This window comes from Cavia porcellus, unplaced genomic scaffold (assembly GCF_034190915.1).
Source record: "Cavia porcellus strain 051 isolate PalLab524CR breed Dunkin Hartley unplaced genomic scaffold, mCavPor4.1 scaffold_5, whole genome shotgun sequence".
In the NCBI taxonomy this organism is placed as follows: Eukaryota; Metazoa; Chordata; class Mammalia; order Rodentia; family Caviidae; genus Cavia; species Cavia porcellus.
This window is the reverse complement of record NW_026947488.1, coordinates 35290694-35313838: the sequence shown is the minus strand read 5'-3', so window position 1 is coordinate 35313838 and position 23145 is coordinate 35290694. Positions and strand designations below refer to the sequence as shown.

At 44.6% G+C, this 23145-nt stretch overlaps 1 protein-coding gene across 4 annotated transcripts in view; it reads left to right on the top strand.

The window, feature by feature from the left end:
- Positions 1-23145, top strand: part of Cfap61 (cilia and flagella associated protein 61) — a 262922-nt gene that overhangs the window by 5605 nt on the left and 234172 nt on the right. For 2 of the 4 annotated variants that reach the window (XM_063248628.1, XM_013159755.3), the window contains exons 3-6: positions 4036-4186; positions 8335-8411; positions 9024-9091; positions 9283-9409. In XM_063248628.1, the coding sequence (XP_063104698.1) occupies positions 4036-4186; positions 8335-8411; positions 9024-9091; positions 9283-9409 (423 nt within the window). Of the gene's footprint in view, positions 1-4035; positions 4187-8334; positions 8412-9023; positions 9092-9282; positions 9410-23145 lie in introns of those variants that run through there. The other 2 variants (XM_063248630.1, XM_063248629.1) reach the window with 2 other exon arrangements.

Here is a 23145-nt window from a genome sequence, read left to right as displayed (position 1 = left end):
GTAGGTAGAACTTTTGAAGACATTGGTATAAGCAAAGACTTTATATGAACAAACCCCAATCACACAGAAGAAACAACAACTGAGGTCTCATCTGACTAAAAGAACTTTTTGTATAGCAAGAGAAACCACCACCAGAGTGAAGAGACAGCCCACAGTGTGGGAAGTTTTTGCCAGGTGCTCCTCAGACAGAGGACTAATATCTAGAATATATAAACAATGTAAAAAAAACCTGGACTCCCCCCCCAACCCCAATTTAAAGACCCAATCCAAAAAAGGATGTCTGAAATGAATAGACAATTCTCAGATGAAGTAGTAAAAACAATCAATAAATATATGACAAAATATAAAACATCACTGGCCATTTGAGAGATACAGATTAAAGCAATTCTGAGATTCCATCTTCAGAAAGAATAGCTGTATCAAGAAATCAAACAATAACAAATGCTGGCGGGGCCATGGAGAAAAAGAAATCTGCTGTTGGTGAGAGTATAGACTGGTGCAACCACTGTGGTAATCAGTGTGGTGATTCCTCAAAAAACTAAAACTAGAAGTTCCATTCAACCCAGCTATTTGCCTTTTTGCTTCCTGAAATATTTAAAAATGTTATCATGGCAACATATGCACACCCATGTTTGTAGCTGCACAGTTTGTAATAGTCAAATCTTGAAAATAGTCCAAATGCCCATTAACCAATGAATGGATAGAATATGTTTTTAATATACAATAGAGTAATACTCTGCCATAAAGGAGGGTAAACTTGAGACATTTCTAAGTAAGTGGATACACCTTGAAACCATAAATTTTAATTGAAATAAACTGGACACATGTACGTGAATACCATGTCATTTTTCTGGTGTAAGAAAACAAAAGTGCAAAGGAGGATGCAAATGTATAGTAGATATTTGGAAATGGGAAGATAATGTACAAATGAGAAGGGGAACAAGGGGAGGAGGTGGGAGAACAGAAAGAAGGGGTAAGAAAAATGCAAATAAAGCTTTGGGTAAATGATGAAGGAAAGAGGGCTGAAGGGAGGGGAGGAGAAAGGAGAAAAAAGAAATCAAGTTATGTACAACTGCATTTCTATTTGCAGTACTAGCAATGAATAGTTAGCATTTTACTATTTATACTCATGCCAAAATATATGCATACCAGCAGTACAATGGACAATACATTCTCTGTGATGAATGTGATCATTATGTATATCTTAACTGTACCAATAAACTTTTAAAAACAAACAAAAAGCAAAAAACCCTTAACAATTCATAGTAGTATCTCTTAACCAAGAATACAAGAGAATGCATAGCATGCTAAAGATATCTATAAAAAAATCTTTAATTTTCTCCATATATAATGCTAAAATACTAAAAGAATTTTTTAGTGTAGCAAGCAGGATGAGAATGTTTGTTGTCATGATTTCTGTTAAACATTGCCGTGGAGGTCCTTGCCATTGTACTATAAAAACTAAAATAATATGTATTGGGATTGAAATGGAAGAAGTAAAACTTATTATTTGCGGATAATTGTGATGTAGAATGATAGAAGCAATGTGTAAGCAAATCATTAGAATTAGTACCACAGTTTAAAGTGGCTGGCTACTAAGCAATCATTAAGCAAAAGCCAACTGCATTTTTATTTGCAGTACTAGCAATGAATGGTTGGAAAGCATTTTACTATTTATACTCATGCCAAAAAATACGCATACCAGCAGTACAACGGGCAGTAATTCCAAGCCTATTATGAGGTAAATTATCAATTACTGAAAAAATATGAAGGAAGAATTAAATAAAGCAAGAGGTAACCACACTTTGGATAGGAAGAGTGACTTTAATATCATGAAATCAGTTCTAATGAAAATCCTAGCAAGATTATTTGTTGAACTTGAAAATCTGAGGCTTTTTCTGGGAAAGCAAAGACCAGGACAGTATAAAAGAAGCAAAATAGTAGGGGGAGGATTTGCTCAACTGAAGGCTGGTAGGCATTGCCTTTAGAGTGTGGGAATGGCATAGAATCCACAGAAATCCTGGAGCAGGGTGAACCTGTGCCATTTCGTAGCTGTGGGAACTGGCTAGAGGCACGCTGAGCTGGGGCAATCCAGGAAAGTGGACAGATAGAAAAGAAAACAGGTGTACACACACATTCTGGTCATACCAGCTTTCCCCAAATTCAGTTATTGGTGAATTTATAACTGAAATATGGAAATCATCTAATGCAGATGACAAAAGCCATCTGGATTCTCCTCATCTCTCCCCCACCACCACCACTTCCCTCACACTGTCCTGTCCCAGTGTCTGGGTCCTGAATGTGACCCTTTTGTCACGCATCAGCAGAGGCTGTCACCCTGTGGCCTGAGTGGCAGGGAGAGGACAGAGCTTCCCATGATCGCTGTCCTTCACTCTTGTCCCTTGTCTGGCGAGGCGGCTCCTTTCATGGTGCTCAGAAGGTGGCACAGGGAGAGCGTAAGCAGTGGGTTCTTCCCAAGGATTTTTCTCCAAAAAGCTTCCATAGACCTGTGTTCTCAAGTGCCATGTTTCACCTGAGGGTCCAACCATGGCAGCCACTTGTCCCCGGGATGTTTTCCCATGGCAGCACCTCCAGTCCACCTGTAGGGCATCTGCAGGTGTGTTGTAAGTCATGTTAGATGGGAGTTGTGGAAAAAATGTTAACTGAGATCCTTAAGACAGTTCTGAAATTTGCATATTTTCAGGGGTAAAAGTAAATTTGCATTTTCATTAATGTCCTGCAGCACCTGGAAGAACTACAGCCCCTCATACCCACCACCTTTGGCTTTGCATTCTTGCTGACCCCTGTCCTCTCCCCACCCAGCCTCAGTTTCAAGCTGCTTTTGTAGGCATTTCTAAAAGCCATGATTCTTTCTCACGTTTGTTTATTGTTTTATTGAGTACCTATTGAGGTGAATTATTTTTTCCCTTCTTGTTTATAGTTTCTTGCTTTTGTCTGTGTGGACAGTTACACTTTTTGCAATAAAAAAGCATATGGAAGCATATGTAACTTCTGTTTTTTCTACCATCTCCCCACACTCTTCCTCCATTACTTGCTGCCTTTCTGTTTCCTTCAATAAAGGAAGCAACTCTTGCCATCTCTGGATTTTGAATGAATGTTTGAATCTTTCTTTCCTGCAATGGAAGATACCAGTAGATTTTGTTCAGTTTAGAGAATGAAAGCTGCCCTTCAGTTTGTACACACATAGTCTGTGGTGTCCTAACCTGGGCACTAGCTCTGAGTCACAACCCCTGTTCTTGGAGCCCCGAGGCCAGTATAGGGCAGGGCTGTCAGAATGGTTCTATGGGGTTAGGAAGGCTGGCTTTGCATCTTGTGTTTGATTGAAACCTCAGTGTTGCCAGGAGCCCTCTGAGTCCCGGTTCCTGCAGTTGGGTCGGGCGACCCTCGGATGATCAGACTGCATGTGATCAGCCTTGGGACACAGGGTTTGGAGAAATCACTTAAGAATGCTTAAGATACAGTGAAACACTGCACTTTGCTGCTGTGCTTATGTGATCAGATCATCCCAGTTCACCCAGGATTCTGACAGTGTTAGTGCACGGGAAGTCTTGTGTTGGGCCACCAGCTGGGTCCTGAGAAGAGAAGTTGGCCACCCTGACTGTACAAATGTAGGCCAACAATGGTACAGGCAATGTGAAACAGCAGGAAAACTACAGTCATAGTTAGCCAGTCTCAAAGGAAAGTATATTTGTAATTTAAATATAACACCTTTTTAGTGAAATGTAATTTGCAATACGAATTGAGGGACTGGGGCTAACAGTGGCAGAGGCCTTGTTTGATGTGTGTGGAGCCCTGGGTTCCATCTCTGCAGCACTGCAAAAACCAAGTCAGTCCTATCAATTGTCCTGAAGGTCCTGGCCTCAGAGTTGCTGCAGCATTGTTCTCCCGTCTCTCAGAAATTATCAACTTCCTGTGGCAGCTGCTGAGCTCTGAGGCTGAGGAGGGAGGAAATGCCCTGGCCTTGTCTTACTTTGGGGTATCCTAATTTACATGTGCACTTTTAACTTTCTGCAGCGAGAAAGCAAACCTGGCCATCACCCTGTGCAATGACAGAGAGGAGATCATGGCCCAGGCCACTTTCCTGGACTATCCCAATTGGAATGTGGCCACACCCGAGGCCTGGCCATCAGTGTTCCGAGAGCTTGACAGCGACATCCCCTGCACGGTAAGGAGTTCCCCCATGGCAGGTGTCACAGAGATGCCTGCATGCAGAGGTGCAGGCCTGGGTTTGTGAGGCTACTGTATGGACTTCTAAACTGACAAGTCCAAACTCATGAGTGACAATGTCATGATGGTTAATCCTGAGTGAACTGGTGGGGAGGGAAGAGGAGGGGAGGGGAGCAGAGCTCTGAGGCAGAGGACACAGCACTGGGATGCCAGCTGCTGCCAAGGCCCTGCTCCTGCTCTGGCTGGCAGGAGTGTTGCAAGGCATGCACACTTCTAGGACTCACATTGTTCTCTGTGCACTGCACCTGATGTCTTTGATCACTTGTGATGATGATAATGGAGCCTCCCATGTGAGTCATACTGTCATTTTCAAGATGCCCTTGTGGACTGTGGCTCATCTGATGTCTTAGCTGAGGGCCTGTGACATCATGTCGCTGCAGGGGACCAAAGGCAGTGGTTTCTAGGAGCCCAACCTGGAAGCCCAGTGCCAGCTCCAAGCTTTCCCTGAGATAGACTGGCAGGGACCTGCCCCTCTGCAGAGCTGAGGTTACACAGAAAGCCCTTGCCCTTCAGGGGAGCTCACCAGTGTGCCCCCAATCTCCAATGTCAGAAAGGAGGAAATGCTAAGGGGGTGCATGCCTCGGGTCCCCGAACCCACAGCTTCATGTACATGAGACCATGGGCCAGGTGTTCACTGTTAATTCAGGGAGGAGGTACTTGCTCTGGTTTTTGTGCCTTCTGTGCCTCTGCCATGCTGTGGCATTTCCAGAAAAATGATGCCAAACTCTGAAGTGGACCAGAAGAATTCTTTCTGTGCAGGGCATGTACCTTGGATTGACAGGGCTGTTTTACATTTCTGTGGGAATAGCAACTAACTTGCAGACTTTATTCACCTGATATATAAGTAATTTATTCCTGTCTAGTCAAAGTGCTAATCTCAAAGGTTCTAACGACGGGCTGCAATACATTAACCATTTTATGTGTAAGATCATAGTGCTATTCTTACATTTCTGTCTCAAACCCCCTGAAATATCCATCTCCTTAGGTGTACAGAATCTGTTTTATTATCTCATTAGTTGCTTCATTAGTTGATGAGTTAGGTAAATTTCTGAGTTTTGTTTATTCTATATTTGTATTTGGGTTATTTTGCCATTTGAAAATTAATAAATTAGAACTTTGGTTCCTTTTGTTTTCTTGTTTTTTTAAGATTGTTTCTTTTTTAAATTTTATTTTGAAAGTAGTAAAAATACAACAGAACAAGACAGAACAAAGCCAATTGAGACAATGCAGTGAAATTAGTACAAAACTTCACAGCAGGATACTGGGATGGTAGTAATAGGTGCTATGGTATATCTCGTTATCTTCACAATAGGTTGTCCAGTCAATTAGGTATAGTGAAATCAAACCAAAAACAGGACATTATAGGGGCTGGGGATTTAGCTCAGCAGCATAAGCGCCTGCCTTGCAAGCAGGCAGTCGTGTCCCTGGTACCGGTAAAAAGGAAAAAGCCAAAAAAACCAAAACAAAACAAAAACAGGATATTATAAAAGCAGTTGAGAGTATTGAATAGAGCAAAAGAAACATAACAAAACAGTGAAAACAATCTTTGCCTTCAAACAGAAGATTGAAGGAAATCCCTCATATTCTCTATACTGCATATGGTCATCCTTCCAAGAGGTGGTGAGACATCTATTCCTAGTAGCTATGGGTGGGGGAGGGTGTTTGATTCTAAGCCCAAGTGCCGGTAGGCTCACAGGAACCCTGGTTCTCCTCCTGGCCCACACTGGGGGCACTTACCAAGAGGGCAGGAGGATAAGCTGCCTAAGTCTCACCATGGCCGGATCTCAGGAGCGCTGGTTCTCCTCCTGGCCTACGAAGATTGTTTCTTTTTAAGCTCTTCCTACCTAGTATGGAGTTGGGTTGTCCAGTAAATTAGCCGCCAGCCACAAGCAGCCATTGAGGATTTGAAATATAGCTAGTCTGAGTTGCCATGTATTATAAATATATAATATACAATGGATGTCAAGTACTGATTATTTGTTAAAATGACAATTCAAATATATTAGTTTAAACAAAATACAAAATTAAAAAGAATTAAACTTATTATCCTTCTTTAATGTATGTACTAGAAAATTTTAGATTGTGGCTTAAATTTGTGGCTTTCATTTATGGCTCATGTTCTTTTTGTATTGGAAAGCACTGGTACAGAGCCTGTCTTGGTTACTTTCCTTGTTACTGAGATAAAATAACTGACACTCAGGGTTAAAAGAAGAAAGGTTTATTTGACTCATGGTTTATAGAGGGTTCAGTCTATTATCAGCTGGCTCCGAGGCAGACTTGCTCCCAGAGGACATCACAGAAGAGAAACAGGTCTTGGCAGGCAGAAGCAGCAAGCATGAAGTGGTGGGAAGCCATAGCAGCCCTGTTCCTGTCCCTTGTATTCTGTCTAGGAGGAATTTCCCATTACCCATTCCTAGAAATATGCCAAACCAGTCAGTAGAGTAATTCAGTAATCACATAGCCTTAATCCCAGCATCATACACTCTAGATCCAGCCCCCTCTAAAAGCTCTACCTATGACTGCATGACATTTTGGGGAGACATCTAGACACCATAACAGAGCCTTAAGTGTTCATGTGTTTTCTATTACAGGGGTCTTTACCACTGAAGTAATGATTTTATCCTAAAGCTATGTAAAGAGTACATCTTAGACCCTCCTGTTTCAGCTTCCCAGAGTGCTAAGATTACTGGTGTGCATTGCCACACCCATCTTAGTTATGATATTTTTGCCTGAAGGGAGAATTTGGGTAACAAGCTTGTAATCATGTGTTCATGAGACCAGTGTGGTTCAGAGCACAAAGCAGGTGTCCAGAAGGTTATGTTGGGATTGCTGGGCTGACACCCAGAAGGTGCTTCAGGATCTGGCCTTGTTGTCACTGTTACCTGGGCTGGGGCTTTGTACTGCTGACTTTTGGAGAATCTCGGTTCTCCTCTTGCCATACTGTGGTCATCACAGTTCCTTCTGAATGCAGCTAAGCCACACCATCCAGGGTATGTGGTTGATAGTAACCCAAGGTCACCTGGAAAGCCACAGCTCCTTCTTTTGTCTCTAGGCTCTTTCTTCTCCTCAGGTCCCCAAATTGAACCACTTTCAGAGGTAAAGTAGTTTTAAAAATCACAACTGATGCCTTTCCTTGTCATTGGTTTTCTAAACAAACATAGTCTAACAACTGTGTAGGAAATATTGTGTTGGATTAGGATTGTCAGTAATTGGAGGACCTGTAGATTGTGCACAAACACCACTTAGATCTTCAGAGGTCTGGGAATCAGTCCCCACCATTCTGAGGGACAGTAGTGCTCAGAATACAAGAAACATGCTCACACATCACACACACATGCAGACGTAGACATGGTCCTATTGTCCTTCCCTGGCCAGTCAGCAACCTCTCATGTGCAGCATTTCTATGACCAGAAGATTTGCTCATCAACACAAGCGACCCATAAGCGCCTGTATAGAAAGACTACCCATGGTTTAGGCAGGTGGAATGATATTCAAAAGTTACAGGATGAAGCTTTTTTAAAACATGGATATTTAGGCCAAAAGTCATGGTTGAATCTTACTACTCTTTGGTTTCAACTTCCAGGTTTTCTGGATCATAAGTGTAATATTTGATCTGACTCCTGGAATGTTGAACAAAGCGAGCCTTCAGATTCTGCCCAAGGCATCTGCCTCTCTTCCTTCAGTTTTAGCAGCACGTCTTCCTCTCCTGTCCATGAATGGAGTGGCAGCTGCTGACCTGGGAGCCCCAGGGAAGGCATAGCCATTTCTCTGGGTGCAGACAGCCCTGCTGACAAGCCCAGGAGCTACTCATCCATACAGCAACTCTGTAGGCTTCCCTGCCAAAGCATCTGCCAGGGCTGGAGGGAGGGCTGGCACTCTGCACTCATACTGTCCCATTCCCTTGAATAATTCTGAGCCAGGAGCACAGGAGGCCATGAAGGAGCTGGTGCCAGGTCTCCAGAGCCACCCGGTGTCTCAGCACATAGACACAAACTGTCATTGCCCAGTGCTGGGCAGCTGTCGGTGCTGCCATGGTCCTCTGATGGGGCCCGAACACTGACTCAGCCGCTCTCCTCCTCCCTTCAGCCCCTGAACACACTGTTCCTGCACCTCTTTGTGGCTGTGAACGAGTACTCCGTGGGCTGCTGCAAAGAGATTATCCGGTGAGTGGTCAGGGCCTCAAAGATAGCAAACACCTCAGAGGCCTCCGTGGGACAGATTCAGAAAATTTTTAGTCATGAAATTTGGGCATTTCATTTGCTATAGTTCAGGGGCAAATGAAAACTTTCACTTAAATAGCAGTGATGTTTCTAAACAAAAATAAGAGAATTATTAGAATCCACTCCGTGTTTTTCTCCCACTAGCTGAGTTTGTTACCAGACAGGCTGCAGGGGGTCCAGGGGATGCCTACAAAGGTGATCAGCAGGGCTGCGTTGTGGCCAGGGGCCTCCAGCAGCCTGCAAAGGCCTCAGGGCGGGGGTCAGCTTTCAAGTCACTTAGTAACGTCACACCAGATGGTCCAGATGCCAGGTCAGAGGTTAATATCAGCAGAAATCTGCCGTGCTGCCTCGGCTCATGCCCTTTATCTCTCAGCTCCTCGGGGCAGACAGGGAGGGGCCCTTTGGAGTCCATGGGGAGCAGAAGAGACCAGAAGCTGGCTCTGGAGCCCTGTGGGTTCTGGACACCTGGTCTCCTCCATGGTGGTATTTGTCTCTGAAGCACAGGCCGCTGAGACAACTTTGTTATTAACACCACCACGCTCTCTCCACCCCCAGGACTGTGTTTAAGGCAGTGCCGGACCTGCACTTCATCTTTCTTATAGTGCCGTCTTACATGAGCCTAGGTGAGGCCCTTGCCCGCTCCGCCCCCCAGCCCTGGATGGGGACGCTTGGGGTGGGAAGAGGGCTGGCCTCCTAATCCAGAGCGTTCCCTTGCACACTTGGTTATCACCACTGTACCACCATGTAGAATCTTGTTTGAAGCCTTGAAGTTATTCTTTGTAAAATGACACATGGCTCTCTTCCTGTGATGCAGGCTCAACTCTCGTCACTGTTTTTAATCCAGTGGGGAGCGTGCCATGTCTGACGTTCAATGAGGACTTTGCAGTGTATGTGTGTCACAGGCACAGCCACTACCCGCAGCTGCACATTCGCAAAGCCAGGTATGGTCAGAGGAGCAACTTGTGTGGCCTAGCCTCAAGGGACCATCACCTGTATAAGTGGTGGCAGGCACTGTAGTCACCGACTCTGTGAGGCCGAGGCAGAAAGATCTCAAGTCCTAGCCCAGCCTGGGCAACTTAGCTACTCAGTGAGGCCCTGCCTCCAGATTCGAAATAAAATATGGGATGTGGCTCAGTGTAGGTAATGTCTCCACCTTTCCTAGCCTTTGTTTTGGCAACACTTACAGGCATTACATCCATTGGAGATGCTTTGTGTCTCCCTTGCTGATAATTTGCAGAACTGTTTGGCAGTTCTGTATTAGTTCTGTGTGGCTGTAAAGTGGCACATTTACTGCTTGGGGTTTCTGAGAACTTGCAGTCCTAGGTCCTACACCAATGACATAACTTTGAAATAAAACAAATTTAAAAATGTCTGATTTTCCCGGAAAATCCACCTATGTCCTGATAGTAAATGAGGAGGCTACTGACCCCCAAAGGGAATTTCCCCAAACTACAGGTCTTTGCTTTCAGTGCCCCCACATGGCTTGGCAGTCTTGAGGAGTGGCACCACAGATCATGTTTTCCAAAGATGGCCCCGCCCACCCCACCTCTTGGACTTCCCGAGTGTGACTGCACCACTCTTCACGCTCCCCACGGCTGTGGCTGGCTGTGCAACCCCCAGTGAATCCAGGCTGACTGTAACTGCGTCTGCCAGCAGAGCATGGCAGAAGAGGTGCTCTGCAGTTTGCAAAGCTAGGAAATTTCCTCCTGGTTATCCTAGGACGCTTGCTCTGGGTGCTGGGTCTGGCTGCCCTGAAATGACTACATATTGCTGAAGGACTCAGGGATCAGCAGCCCCAGCATTGACTGCTGGCTTTTGGGGTGAGCCATGGTGGACATCAGACTAGGTGACGTCTGAGTGCAGCCCCAGTGAGAGGCTCCAAGTGTACACTGCCCAGGTGACCTATGGTGGCTTCTGACTCATAGAATCTTGAGAAAATTTAATAGCTACTTCGGAGCAGAGTGTGTCGTGAAATCATTTTGCAAGGATGGTTGCTTACTTATGGGTAAAGAATAAAGTGTGTTTGTTGTCTTGGCTCAACCATGACCACGTTTATTGAGTGATGAATTTTTAAAGAGAATTATTAATGTACATTTTAAAAAAGTGAGAGCCTACTGTTTACTAGGCATTCAGTGTTACAGTTGTCCAGAGTTTAAGATTGGGTATCAGATAGATGTAGATTCCTGGCTGGGCTAACTGGTTGCTGTAGGGCTCAGGTTCCTCTGAACATGGGACCATGGGGGTGATCAGAAAGCTAATGAAAGTCTAGCACTTAGTACCTTTTCCACCAAATTTAAAAGTCTACGAACAAATTTTTTTTTTTTGTACTGGGGATCAAACTCATGATCTCATGCTTGCTAGACAGGCGCTTATATCACTGAGCTAAATCCCCAGCTTAAGAACAAGAATATTTATGACACAACAGGACTTAGCAAAGACCTGTAAGTGGGGGAGGAGATAAACTGTAATGCTCTACATTTTAGAAGAGGGATGGACAGAGAGTCAAAGCCTCGTTACAACCTCTCTCCATCAAAAGAAAACCTTATACAAGTCTGTATTATCTTTCTGTTGCTTGGACAAAGTATCTGACACAGATAATTGCCCAATTTGGAGAAGGAGAGGTTTATTTTGGCTCATGGTTTTAGAAGTTTCAGTCCATGGTTAGTAGGCTCTAAGGCCAATCATGATGGAAGAGTCTGGCGGAGGAAAGCTGCTCACTTTATGGCTGCTGAGAAGCAGAGAGCAAGGAAAGATCCCCCCAAAAGATACCCCTTTCCCTGGTGACCCACTTGTACCTTGGCCCTACGTCCTAATGCCCATGCAGCCATGAACTCATCAAAGGTTTAATCCACGGATGAGGTCAGTGCCCTTGTAATCCAGTCATCCCACTAGGGATGCTGTGTTGGGGATTCAGCTCTTTGTCTGGAGGACACTTCATGTTTAAAGAATGACAATGCCTATCTGTGAGTGAAAAAATGTTTACATTTACAACCCAGTCACTCCTGCCTTCAGCAGAATGACCTACCTGCTTACACAAAAACAACATGGATCAATCTCAGAAAGTTTATACTGAGTGAAAGAAGGCAGACATCAAAACAAAGCTACGCATTATTGATCCCACATGGGTAAAAGACACAGCAGGTGAAGGTAATCTGTGGAGAAAGAGTCTGATCAGTGGTACCTGTAGAATAAGAAAGTGGATGCCTGGAAGAGATGAGAGGGAACTCTGTGTCTTGATGGGGGTGTGTGGAGCTGTCCAGGTCATCACACTGCACTTGTGAGGCCCCACGTGTGCACTTTTTTACGTGTTACTATACTTAAGTGAAGAAGATCCTTGAAGAGAAAAAAGGCTTTGCAGAAGATGTGAGCCCCAGATTTGGTCTGGAAGGCTGAATCAACCAGGCGACAGAAGAGAAAAAGATGTGGTAAAAAGGCCATGGTGTGACCATTAGCAGGCAGGTGTGGCTGCCCCTCCTGCTCTTGGGTACAGGGCAGAACCAGAAGCCGCAGCTCTGTCGTGGAGCCAGCAGGCAGCACTGTGTGTTTGCAAGGCCACCCGAGCTTTCTCGTGGCCGCCAGCTCATGCAGGAGGGACATGGAGCAGTGTGGTCTGGAGATGATGCTGGCTGGAATCTGAGCAGCAGTGGGTCCTAGAGGTGCAGGTGGGAAAGGACCAGGGGGTGCATAGATGCAGAGACTGGAGGGAAAGTATGTGTGCTGCCAGCTGGAGGGAGAGGCTGAAGGATAAGAATGAATTGCTGGTGATTTAGGATTTTCAAGTTCAGGGGGAATGGTGATTTAATCAGCTGGAAGTGGAAATAACGGATTTCAAGTGACAGGAGAGTGGGAAACAGAAATAGAGAGAAAAGCCGGGTTAAAAATGCGAAGTTGTGAGCTGTCAGTTTACCCAGTGAGTAGGGAGATAAGAGAAGTGAAGATTGTCTGGTGGTGTGAGTTGAGAAGCAACTGAGCCAGGGATCAAGGTGGAGCTCTGAGAGAGGCTGGGGAACTGTTGGTAATGAGAAGAAAGTAGGAGGAGCATGAGAGGCTTTGGAGAGAAGTCAGAGGCTGAGAACAGAAGGACATGCAGGGAAATCTAACCCTACAAATCTAACCCTAACAATACAAAAAGAGGCCACGAGGTTTGGCAGTTTTAAAAGCCACAGATGACATAAATTGACTGTGCCAAACTGATCAATAAAAGTGGATGCATGACCAACATCAGGAACAGAAGGGGCTGTCGGGCTGTCAGGGGACCGTCCAGGCCATAAAGGTACAGCAAGAGATTCTACCAGCACCTCTGCATCAGTAAATTCAAAAAAATTAGATAAAATCCACGAACTCCTTGAGCAACCAAAACTTCCTTAGGGAAGAATGGATACCATGCGTGCTTCTGTGCATGTCACAGGAAATTCAGGTGCACTGTGGCTAAGAGGGGAGGTGACTGCTGCTGGATGCTTCCAGCCTACGTGACTCCTGCTCCTGACCTCACAGCCTGAAACTCTGTCTGTCCTGGAACCTGGGGCTCCTACATGCCAGCTTTGGCCACTCGGTAGTCAGCATCCTGCCCCGGGCTGCTTGGGCCTGGCTCTAGGCTTCTTGCGCCTTAAAGAGCCGGACTGTAGAGGCCTGGCTGTCATGGGCTGAATGAAAGGCATGAAGGTGGGAAAGAAGAGTCGTCACTCTCAAGATGCCTGGCCTGGGGACAGTAGAGAAAGGGACTTAAAGTCACTGCAATGCTGGGCGTTGTGCAAGCTGTAGCCTGGCTCTGCTGCGCTATTGGTGCAGAGCAGTGCATTTACATTCAGCAGCCACACGGTGCAAGCCCCAGCCCCAGCAGCGGCCAAGGAGTAGGTGACATTGGGTATAAATAGTCTGCCTGGATGGTCCCCCTTAGGAAACGATTCTTCTTTGATTCCCTTTTATTAATAGAATAGGATAACATTCTAATCCTCTTCTTATAAAACCCTTTGATCACCATACACATTCTCATGCAAGCCAAAGGCCTCCTGAAGGAAATGAATTTTGTGAGTGAAAGCACATTTTCAATCCATTCCCTTATACCTTTGAAAGCCTTTGCCCAGCTTACAGAGTTTCTTTTGTTAGTGCAGGGGAAGTGAATATGCCTCTCCCCTTCAGGAAAGTACATTTTGAAAGAATTTTAAAGTATTCACAAGCAGGCAGTCTTTTTTATCATGAGAAATCTGCATGAATTCATTACTTAGGATCTTGTAAGTAGTCTAACAGTTACTAATTTCATTTTTAAATTTTCTTTAAATTTAAATTAACTTTAATTTCATTTTTTTAATTTTCATCCCCCACCATGTACTACTTATTTTGGTAGAGAGGTTTATTAGTAAAATGAATTGTATTCTTTTTTTTGTTTTGTTTTGTTTTGTCTTTTTTGAGACAGGGTCTCTATGCAGTTCAGGCTGGCCTTGAGCTCACTTTGTAGTTTAGGCTGGTCTCAAACTCGCAACAATCTGATCCTCCTGTCTGAGCCTCCCAAGTGCTGGGATTACAGGCATGAGCCACCACGCCTGGGTATGAATTATATTCTTAAATTTTTTTTTTTTTTTTTTTTTTTTGTGAGGGGACAAGTTCTCAGTGTGTAATCTTGATCTTGAACTCACTCTGAAGCCCTGGCTGGCCTCAAACTTATGGTAATCCTCTTGCCTCAACCTCCTCAGTGCTAGGATTATAGTTGCCTCCCACCAAACCAGGCAGTGAATTATTTTTTTAAGTTTAAAAACTAAACAGTAAGAATTCTCATCCATTCTATGTGAGTGTGCAGCTAGCCACATAGATACAGTGACTATAGGCTCTGATGTCCACAAGTTCCAAGTCTGTAGCTTCAGCCAACAACATCTTTAAAATATTTGAGAAACATTGCAGAGCTTTTTTTTTTTTTTTTGGTCTTTTTCGTTTTTATCGGTACCAGGGATCGAACTCACGACTGCCTGCTTGCAAGGCAGGCACTTATGCCGCTGAGCTATATCCCCAGCCCCTGAGTTTTTTCTTCTCATATTCCTTAAACAATACAGTATAACAACTATCTACATAGCTTGTACATTGTGTGAGGTTTCGTAAGCCTATGTGTGTCCTGTCTCTGTACACAGGCATGTGCCTGCACACGTGTATAGCCAGGGAGGTATACACACATGCAGGTGTGCATGTGTGTTCTCTCTGTATGTACAGGCACATGAATACACACAGTGTTGCGATTCTGTCTTACTAATTTTCACCTACCAAGCAGCTCATCATAGCTGAATTCTTTTTTTTTTTTTTTTTTTTTGGTACCTGGAATCAAACTTTTGACCTCACACTTGCCAGGCAGGCATTTACGCCACTGAGTTAAATTCCCAGCCCTTGTATTCCTTTTAATGACCACAAGAGTTAGGCATTGATAACTCTAATGAATTAATTTAGTTCTTTATTTAGTTATTCCTTATTTATGGAAGCTTAAGCTGTTTTCAGCTTTTTAAAATAAATAATACAGCACTTAGTCTTATACATATATCAGGCTTTTTTCTTATAATATAGATACTTAGAAGTAGAATTTCCGTGTAAGAAATATCCAAGATATTGACAAAAACTAAGATTTGAAAAAATAGATGCTACCAAATTATTCAACCAAAGTATAATTTCAATTTCTAGCCAGTGGAGTTTGTTTTCTTTATGTCTTCCATAATTATGGATATTTTCAGTTATTAATAATCTGCTAAGCCAGGCATGGTAGCATACTCTTGTAATCCCAGCACTCGAGAGGCTGAAGCTAGAGGATTGTTGCAAGTTCGAGACCAGCCTGGGCTACAAAGTGAGTGCATGGCCAGCCTGAACTGCATAATGAGACCCTGTCTAAAAAAAAAAACAAAAAACAAAAAACAGAAACAACGAACAAACAAATAATCTGCTGAACCAAAGTAGTATTTTGTATTTCAAATGACATTTATCTGAATATCTGCGTGTATAGGTTTGACTGCCATTTTATAGGATGTATTTTAAAAGAATAAAATCCTTAAATTTAAAGATCATTTCTAATTTAGAAATCTGATTTCTGATGGACAATTAAACATGTCTTCACTATAGATCATTCTTTTGGGGGGAGTTTTCTGGAGACAGGATCTCACTATATAGCTCAGATTTGCCTTGAACTTACTGCACAGCCCAGGTCAGCCTCAAACTTGTAGTGATCCACTTGCCTCAGCTTCACAAGGTTATAGCTTCACAAGCTCAGGTTATAGGTGTGCACCACTGTGCCTGGCATAGGAGATGGATGGGGCTGGGAGAGTTAGTTACTGAGGAAGGAGGCACAGTTTCCAAAGCTATTATCTTAATTCTTATGCCATTTACCCAGTTCAGATTTGGGGAATTATTATTTTTTCAAAGAATGTTAAGGTGTGAATATTTTCAAATAGGTATTCAGCATGACATTATTGTTTTTTTTTTTTTTTTTTTTTTTTTTTTTTTTTTTTTAGCATGACATTATTGTAATAGAAACTCACTCACTTTCCTGTCACTGGGACAACATACCCAATACCTGCAGCTTGAAGGAGGATTTACTTTGGCTTAGATTTTTAGTCCTTTGCCAGCTGGCTGCAAAGCAGGAAGACATGGTGGAAGGGTCTGGTATAGGAGAGCTGCTCACCTCATGGTGCTCTGGAAACAGAGAAAGAAGGGAAAAACCAGAGAGGGAGAGACACTTCCGAGCACACCCACATGACCAGCACTTCTAACCAGGCCCTACCTCCCAACACAAAGCCAGCTGTAGCCTCCACAATCTCCTGCTGCCCCCACCTCTTAGTGTGTGAAGCTCTGGGGGCGTCAAGATACAAACCATAGCAGTTGTTATCTAAATCTGATACTGATAGTACACTACACAAGCAGCCATGTGAAAATGATTCATTCACTTTTTAGTAAGGTGGTGGTCTTGTTAATTTACTCACTGACACCGACACCCCACTTGCCATTCGTGACGCAGGTCCCAGGGGTGAAAGATATGCAGCCCTGTGCATAGCTCCAGGAAGTGGCGTGTGACAACTGATGGCTCTGATTTGCTTTTCCCCTCTCTACAGCCTGCCTCCTTCACATCCCATGCTTCCTTTCTGCCTTTTTTTTTTTTTTTTTCTTTTGGCTTAAAAACCTAGCGGGACTATGACCTCTTAGTGGTCAGAGCTCCTGAAACTTGCAGTGTACCTGCTGACTCAGCCTGAGATCTTGCTCATACAGCTTCTGACAGCTGAATGTCCTGCTTGCCCAGCCCAGAGAAAATCATGGCAGGGTTGCAGTCCTGATGAGAAGAGAGTGGGAACTTGGGGGGAAGGGGCATTTATAAAAAGATAAGCACATGGAAGTGAGTTCAGGTGGAAACTGACATCGTGGGGGCCAGTGCTTTTGCGTGCAAAAGGTTGATGTCTGACACACTGAAAAGCCCTTTACCCAAAATGTTCTGATTAGAGTTTTGGAGCCTGTGGGGACAGAAAATTCACTTATGTGGCTCTTGTCCTCCTTAATGATGCAGGACAATAAAGGCATGTCAGAATGGCCCACGGGCCTAGATGTGAACCTCCTAGGTGACTCCTTCCTTACTCCCCTCAGGTTTATTTTTTGACATCTGTTTCATCGGTAGTTACTTGTTCTGATAATTAATGTTGAAGGCCACCATTCTTAAGATACTGAACCAGTGAAGGGTTTGGGGATGTAATTATCCTTCCCCCATTTAACTCGCCACATACTCAGAACCCATGAATTAACTCTGTAATCCTCTGCCCCATTTCTTTGATTTAGCCATGTGGAAAATCATGCTGTAATCTGCTGTTTAGATAGTCATTAATGAAGTTACTCTTCTGTGTTTTTCATTATGTCTGAAATAAAGCGTAGCTGCTTCTGTATACACCTTTAAAAATCTACTGTGGGCTTAATTAATCATCGGTAGAGGATTTTTGATTTCTGCAGATTTGAAAACTGCATGGTTTTTTTCTGGAGAAAACCTATCTTTTTCAAGTCCTTGTGGGTGTGTGGGAAGACTCAGCCAAAAAAAGATGTACTGTCAGACACTGGTATAAAATAACTAAAATTTTCATTCATGGAATACTGATTTTTTATGGATAATAATGGTTAATCATATTGGCACATTTTATTGCTTTTTAAAGAAACATTCAAGATGAATTAGTTCTTTACTTGAAGAGAATAATTCAGAGGATCCCAAAGCAATGATAAATGTTCAATGAGATATAAATGCTATTTACCTTGATATGATCATTATACATTGTATACATGTATCAAATTATCACATTGTACCACTTAAATAGATACAATTATATGTCAGTTTAAAAGATCTTAGTAAAATTTTAAAAAGAGGAAAGAACAAATTAGTTATTTAAAACACAGGACTGGTGTCTTAAGTGCTAATTTTTCACTTCCTAAAGTGATTCTTTTTATGAAACATTTGATAGTCTCATACTTAGAAACGCACTTAAATTTGACTTTTGACAATCATGTAAGGATGAATATTTCATTGTTGGACATTTTTTTAAAAAGCAGTACCATAGTGACAGCATTTCCCCAGAGATCTTCCTGCAGCCTGGAAGGTCACCTGGCAGGGGAACATGGTGAGCCACACGACCCACCTGGAGCATCGTACACCGAGAGCCACTCTGGGGTCCAGTTCTAGAATCCAGACCGTGAGGCTCAGCCTGGCCTCCCATGTGCTCTGAAGCTGGCTTCAGTCCTCCCTCGTTTTAATGTCATGACATTCCCCCAGGACTAAAAGCCAAATGGCTCCAACCCATCCTGAAGTTCTCAGACGGAATAAGCAGTCTGGATAGATTTCATTTTCCTAAGAAAGACCACTAGAGGTCACAAGCGATCTTGGAAATAAAAAGGTGCTTTGTCTTCCCATGCCAGTGAAAAGAAGCACCTGCCCGTGTTGAATCAGTGCTCACAGTGACCCGAGTGCATCGCATCCATTAGCACTACTACTAAACTGACTTCTCTGTGATATTTTCTTTTTCTTCAGTGATTTCTTAAAATATACACACACTTGATGAAATATGTTGGTGGCACTGAAAATTACAGTGGCATTTCTTTCCTAACTATGTTTGTAAGTCTCACTGATGCCATGTAGATCCCCTTTTGGGTTGGAAAACATGCCAGACAGGACAGGGGAACCTGCACCAGTGTCCCGAGGGTGAATATGGCCCCCTAGAGCCATCATCTGTGTCCTTTTCTGCCTGTGACCTCAGGGTGCTTCCTCTGCCAGCAAGGGAACAATAACATGTCTCTGACTTGGGAAGCTGTCCTGCAGATTATCCCCGAGGATGGTCACAATATAGAGGATGGTCAGCATGGAACAGTGTGAGGATCTGCTGTTGCTGGGACCTGCCAGCCTCCAGGGCTCCATGCACTCTGGGGACATCACAGTGCTGTGGTGATCTTGGCTCATTGTGACACTAGATGTAAAAGGCAAATTTGCCTTCCAGGAAGGCACTGAGAACCACTAAGGAGGCCCTTCTTCGCTTGGTCACATCCTGGCTTTGGAAGAAGTGAAGTGTTCTGTGGTGACCATTGATTTTAAGGCTCAACTCTGTCTTCATCAGGCCTACTTTTCAGAGTCAGATGGACATCTAGGGGCCAAGGGAGTGGTCATTCTTTATAAGAAGGACCTTCTGTTTCATCCAAACAGGTTAAAATAAAATGTCCTGTAAAAGACTCCTTGACAAATATATTGCCACCCCCTGAAAGCCACATTCTGAATGATAGACATAGGGGACTGGGTTACTTTCAATGTACTTGGCATGGGAAGACTACAGTGTCTATGCAGTTGCCCCGCCCAGTGCCTATGCAGTTGTCCTTGCGGGGTACCATGCAGCATGTAAGTGCATGGCACTGTGGTGCCTGGCTCATGGTGGCTGTCCTCAGCCAGCTGGGCACAGGGGGCTCCCTGCCTCAGGATGTCTGCATTGAAATGCTTTGCTGCATGCGCATTTCTCACAACTAGGGTGTTTTGTGTCTGTGGGCTGGACTTTGTCATGTGCCATTTGAGACTCAGAGGCTGATGTCATACTTTATCATTAGCACTTGGGCTGATGCAAGACCATAAATTATCAATTACCCCAAGGAATGCCTTTAGCAGACCCAGTCCCTCTCTGTTTTAGGGAAGGGCTCACTAGGGAGATTAAAAAAAAGATTTGACGTTTTCCTCTTACTTTTCCCAGAAGAATGAGTACTGAGGTCTGATCAAGATAAAATATGCTGAGCAGTACGTGGCCTGGGTCTCACTGAACCCTCTTAATTTTTAGAGTAATATTTTCGTGTCCATCATATAAATAAAAGCCCATGGCACACAGTCAAATGTGGAGTTCTGCTCTGTGTGTGCTGTCTTGATCCACTGAAAATGATTGGAATATTGAATGGCTTTCCCACTATGTAAAATAATTATGCCTGCTAATGAGCATTGATGTAACTTTGGGTTTTAAAATGTTCAGTGGCTATCCTTTTTGACAGTCCTTTTTTTTTTTTTTTTTTTTTTTTTGGTATGTGCATGTGCAGTCATGAAGGGCTTTTCTATAGAGAAAAGCCATCTCCTTTTAGCAGCAGCTGTTTTTGCAGGTTACTTGGGAGGCAAGTTGTTCAGCTGTGCTTCTGAAGGCTCACAGGGAGGGTGTGACTTTCCCAGGGAGAGTGTGCTCAGAGTGGGCAAAGGGCGTTGTTTGCGTTATTGGATCATGTGTGCACAGCTTTCTTGGCCTGCCCTTTGAGGAAGAGAGACCCAGGCTTAGTTCTGAAAGAACCTGGCTGATTTCTGTACAGTAACGCTGGGAGGCTGAGCATGGGTCTGGGGCTCGGACTTCCCAGAAGCTCCCTCTTGGGCTAAGTGGTCACGCCCTTCCCTACCCATGCACTCAGTGCCTCTGGGCCCTGGGTGAAGTCTGGGCACAAGGTCAGGTCCAGTCCTGGTTTGGCTGCATCAGCTAGAACTGTTGTAGAACGCCTTCCGAGTCCCCAAAAGGCATGATCTCTGGTCAGGAAGATATCATCCATCCCTTGGCCATAAGAAATTAGCACCAGAACTGGACAAGATGAAGTTATGATAGAAAAATATAAGACAAGGGGGCTGGGGATTTAGCTCAGCGGCATAAATGCCTGCCTTGCAAGCAGACAGTCGTGAGTTCGATCCCTGGTACTGGTAAAAATGAAAAAGACAAAAAAAAAAAAAAAAGAAAAAGAAAAATATAAGACATTGCCATGAGTCTCCCTTGAAATCCTCGCTCTGGCTTCCAACACATTTATCCCATCATTCTTATCATTTTTTTGGAGCTGTTCTGGAGTCCTCTTTCCTCAAGTGTCTTTAGTTGTCCTGTCATCACTGCCTCATTGTCTTGAATTGCCTCAAAATGTTTATCTTCTGTGGTCATTTTTACTTTGGGGAAGAGCCAGAAGTCATGTGGTGCCAGAACTGGTAGGACACAGCATTGTATTTTTATAAACCTGTCCTCCTGTTGGATGGCACTTGGCAGCACATGGATCGTATTTTTCACCACTCATCATAAAGACAAATGTGTAAGAGGACTTCCAGAGTGGCTTCAGAATGTGGCAAGAATGATGGGCCTGTGTACATGTGTTCAAATCTCTTGGGAGAATCTTTTGTTATTTTGAGAGGGATTAATAGCAATGTGTTTTTACTGTGATAAGTTAAAATTAAGCATGCATTATATATTTTGATCTTACCTTGGATTCTTGGGAAGACAGGCAGGGAGGTGGACTAGTGAGGGTGTGGATAGAGGTGACCTTTAATAGACAAGGAGTCAGACCTGGACAGAAAGGGACCTGTGAAGTGGGGGGAAGATGACAAGGTCCTCCTTTAGGGACAATAACCAATCAAGGGTGAGGAGACAGAGACAAGGGGCTTGGTGCCACTCCTGGAGGAAGGACCCTGGCGATGTTTTTAAGTGAGAGCAGAAAAGGTTAGTGATGGTGGCATGGTGGGCATTGCTGGCAGCTGTGGCAGGAGGGCATGGCAGGGCCCTTGCAGGTGTCCCAAGATGCTGCAGACAGAAGCTCTCATCCAGCCACTCACTGGGGGGGTGCCCTGAGTGTGCCCTGCCTTCCATCCTCCCTCAGTGTGGTTATGCTAGAGTGAATATTGTTCACACATGTGCTCAACTTCACACTTCCTGTTTTCACATCAGACATCAGGACAGTGGCCAGAGAGGTCGGGCATCATGCCCTGGGTCACAGCCCCTGTGTGGCAGAGGTGGGATGGGGACCCAGGCAGGTGGCTGTGTGGAGCTGGTTTTGTGCTGATCTTTTCTAGAGAGCATCCAGTGAGACTCTGGTGCATTTCTGGTTGTTCTCTCCCACATGCATCACACACACAGGCCAGTGCACAGCCCGCTCTGAGATAGAGCCACTCCTGAACACTCTCTGTGTACATCCCATACCTCAAACCCCCCAGATACCCCACGTGGCCAGTGAGGCTGTTGGTGATGATCATGTCAATCAGGGCGACAGTGACAGAAATACAAAGATCTGTGTTGCCTGGATGGGCACCCCTGCCCAGAGAATGTAGACAGCGAGATGGGTAAGAATGAGATGGATGACCTCAGGATGGTGATCCTCGCTTACCTTTCCTCCTCGTAGCAAGTGCAGATCTGGCACCTGTGGGCCAGTGTTTGAAAAAAGCATAAATGAACTTAAATATTCTCTAACACAGTGCTTCCTGGGATCTTTAGTGCATAACTGTGCTGCTCCAGGATCACTCACTGCAGGTGATTGTTTTAAAGTATTGGAATTCCCCCTTCTCCCCCAGTACTAGGGCCAGAACCCAGGTCTCATGCAGGCGAACAATTCTTATGGGGACCTGGGAGTCACAGATGGCACTTGCTGGCCTCGTCCATGTATGATCTTCGTTCCATACCCTGTGCTGTTGGCCGGCTCTCACCCCAGCTCTGAGATTTTGTAGAGCAGAGAGCTGGTGTTTCAGAGGTATGTTTTATCTCTGAGTCATCAGAGGCAATGTCGTTGTCCCCAGGGCATCCAGGTCATGCATGAGGTCATGGTGGAAAGCGTTGGATTTGGGGAGCTGGGCAGTGGCAGAATTGGGGTTTGTTCCAGCAGAGATTGGAGAGATTGGGACAGAACTGGCTGGGTGGTGACCTCAGACCCAGAGCCAGGGACTCCTTGCTCATCGACTCTTGCTAAAAGGCGTCGGCAGGCAGATGGTTTTTTTTTTTTTTTTTTTTTCCTTTTTCCTTTTTATCAGTACCGGGGATCGAACTCACACGACTACCTACTTGCAAGGCAGGCTCTTATGCCGCTGAGCTAAATCCCCAGCCCCCAGGCAGATGGTTTTGAAGTGCATTGCCAGCAGTGTGCTCTGTGTGTGTGGAGTGGGCATGAGGTCTGCCTGGCACTCCCAAGGCTGTTTCCGTCTTCCTGGGTGAAGAATACAGCCTCCTGGGAACACTGCCTTCCTCCACCTGAGGATGAGACAGTGATGCCCCTGGGAGAAGAGTAGCCATGGGGGCGATCTGCATGAAGCACTGAGCTCTGTGCATGCTGATTGCACATTGAAGCCACTGTTAGCATCATGGAGAACAGGTTGGACCACACCATGGGACAGCCAAGAATGTGGAGGCAGAGCCAGGCCTGGGTGGTGGCCCACACCCCTGATCCC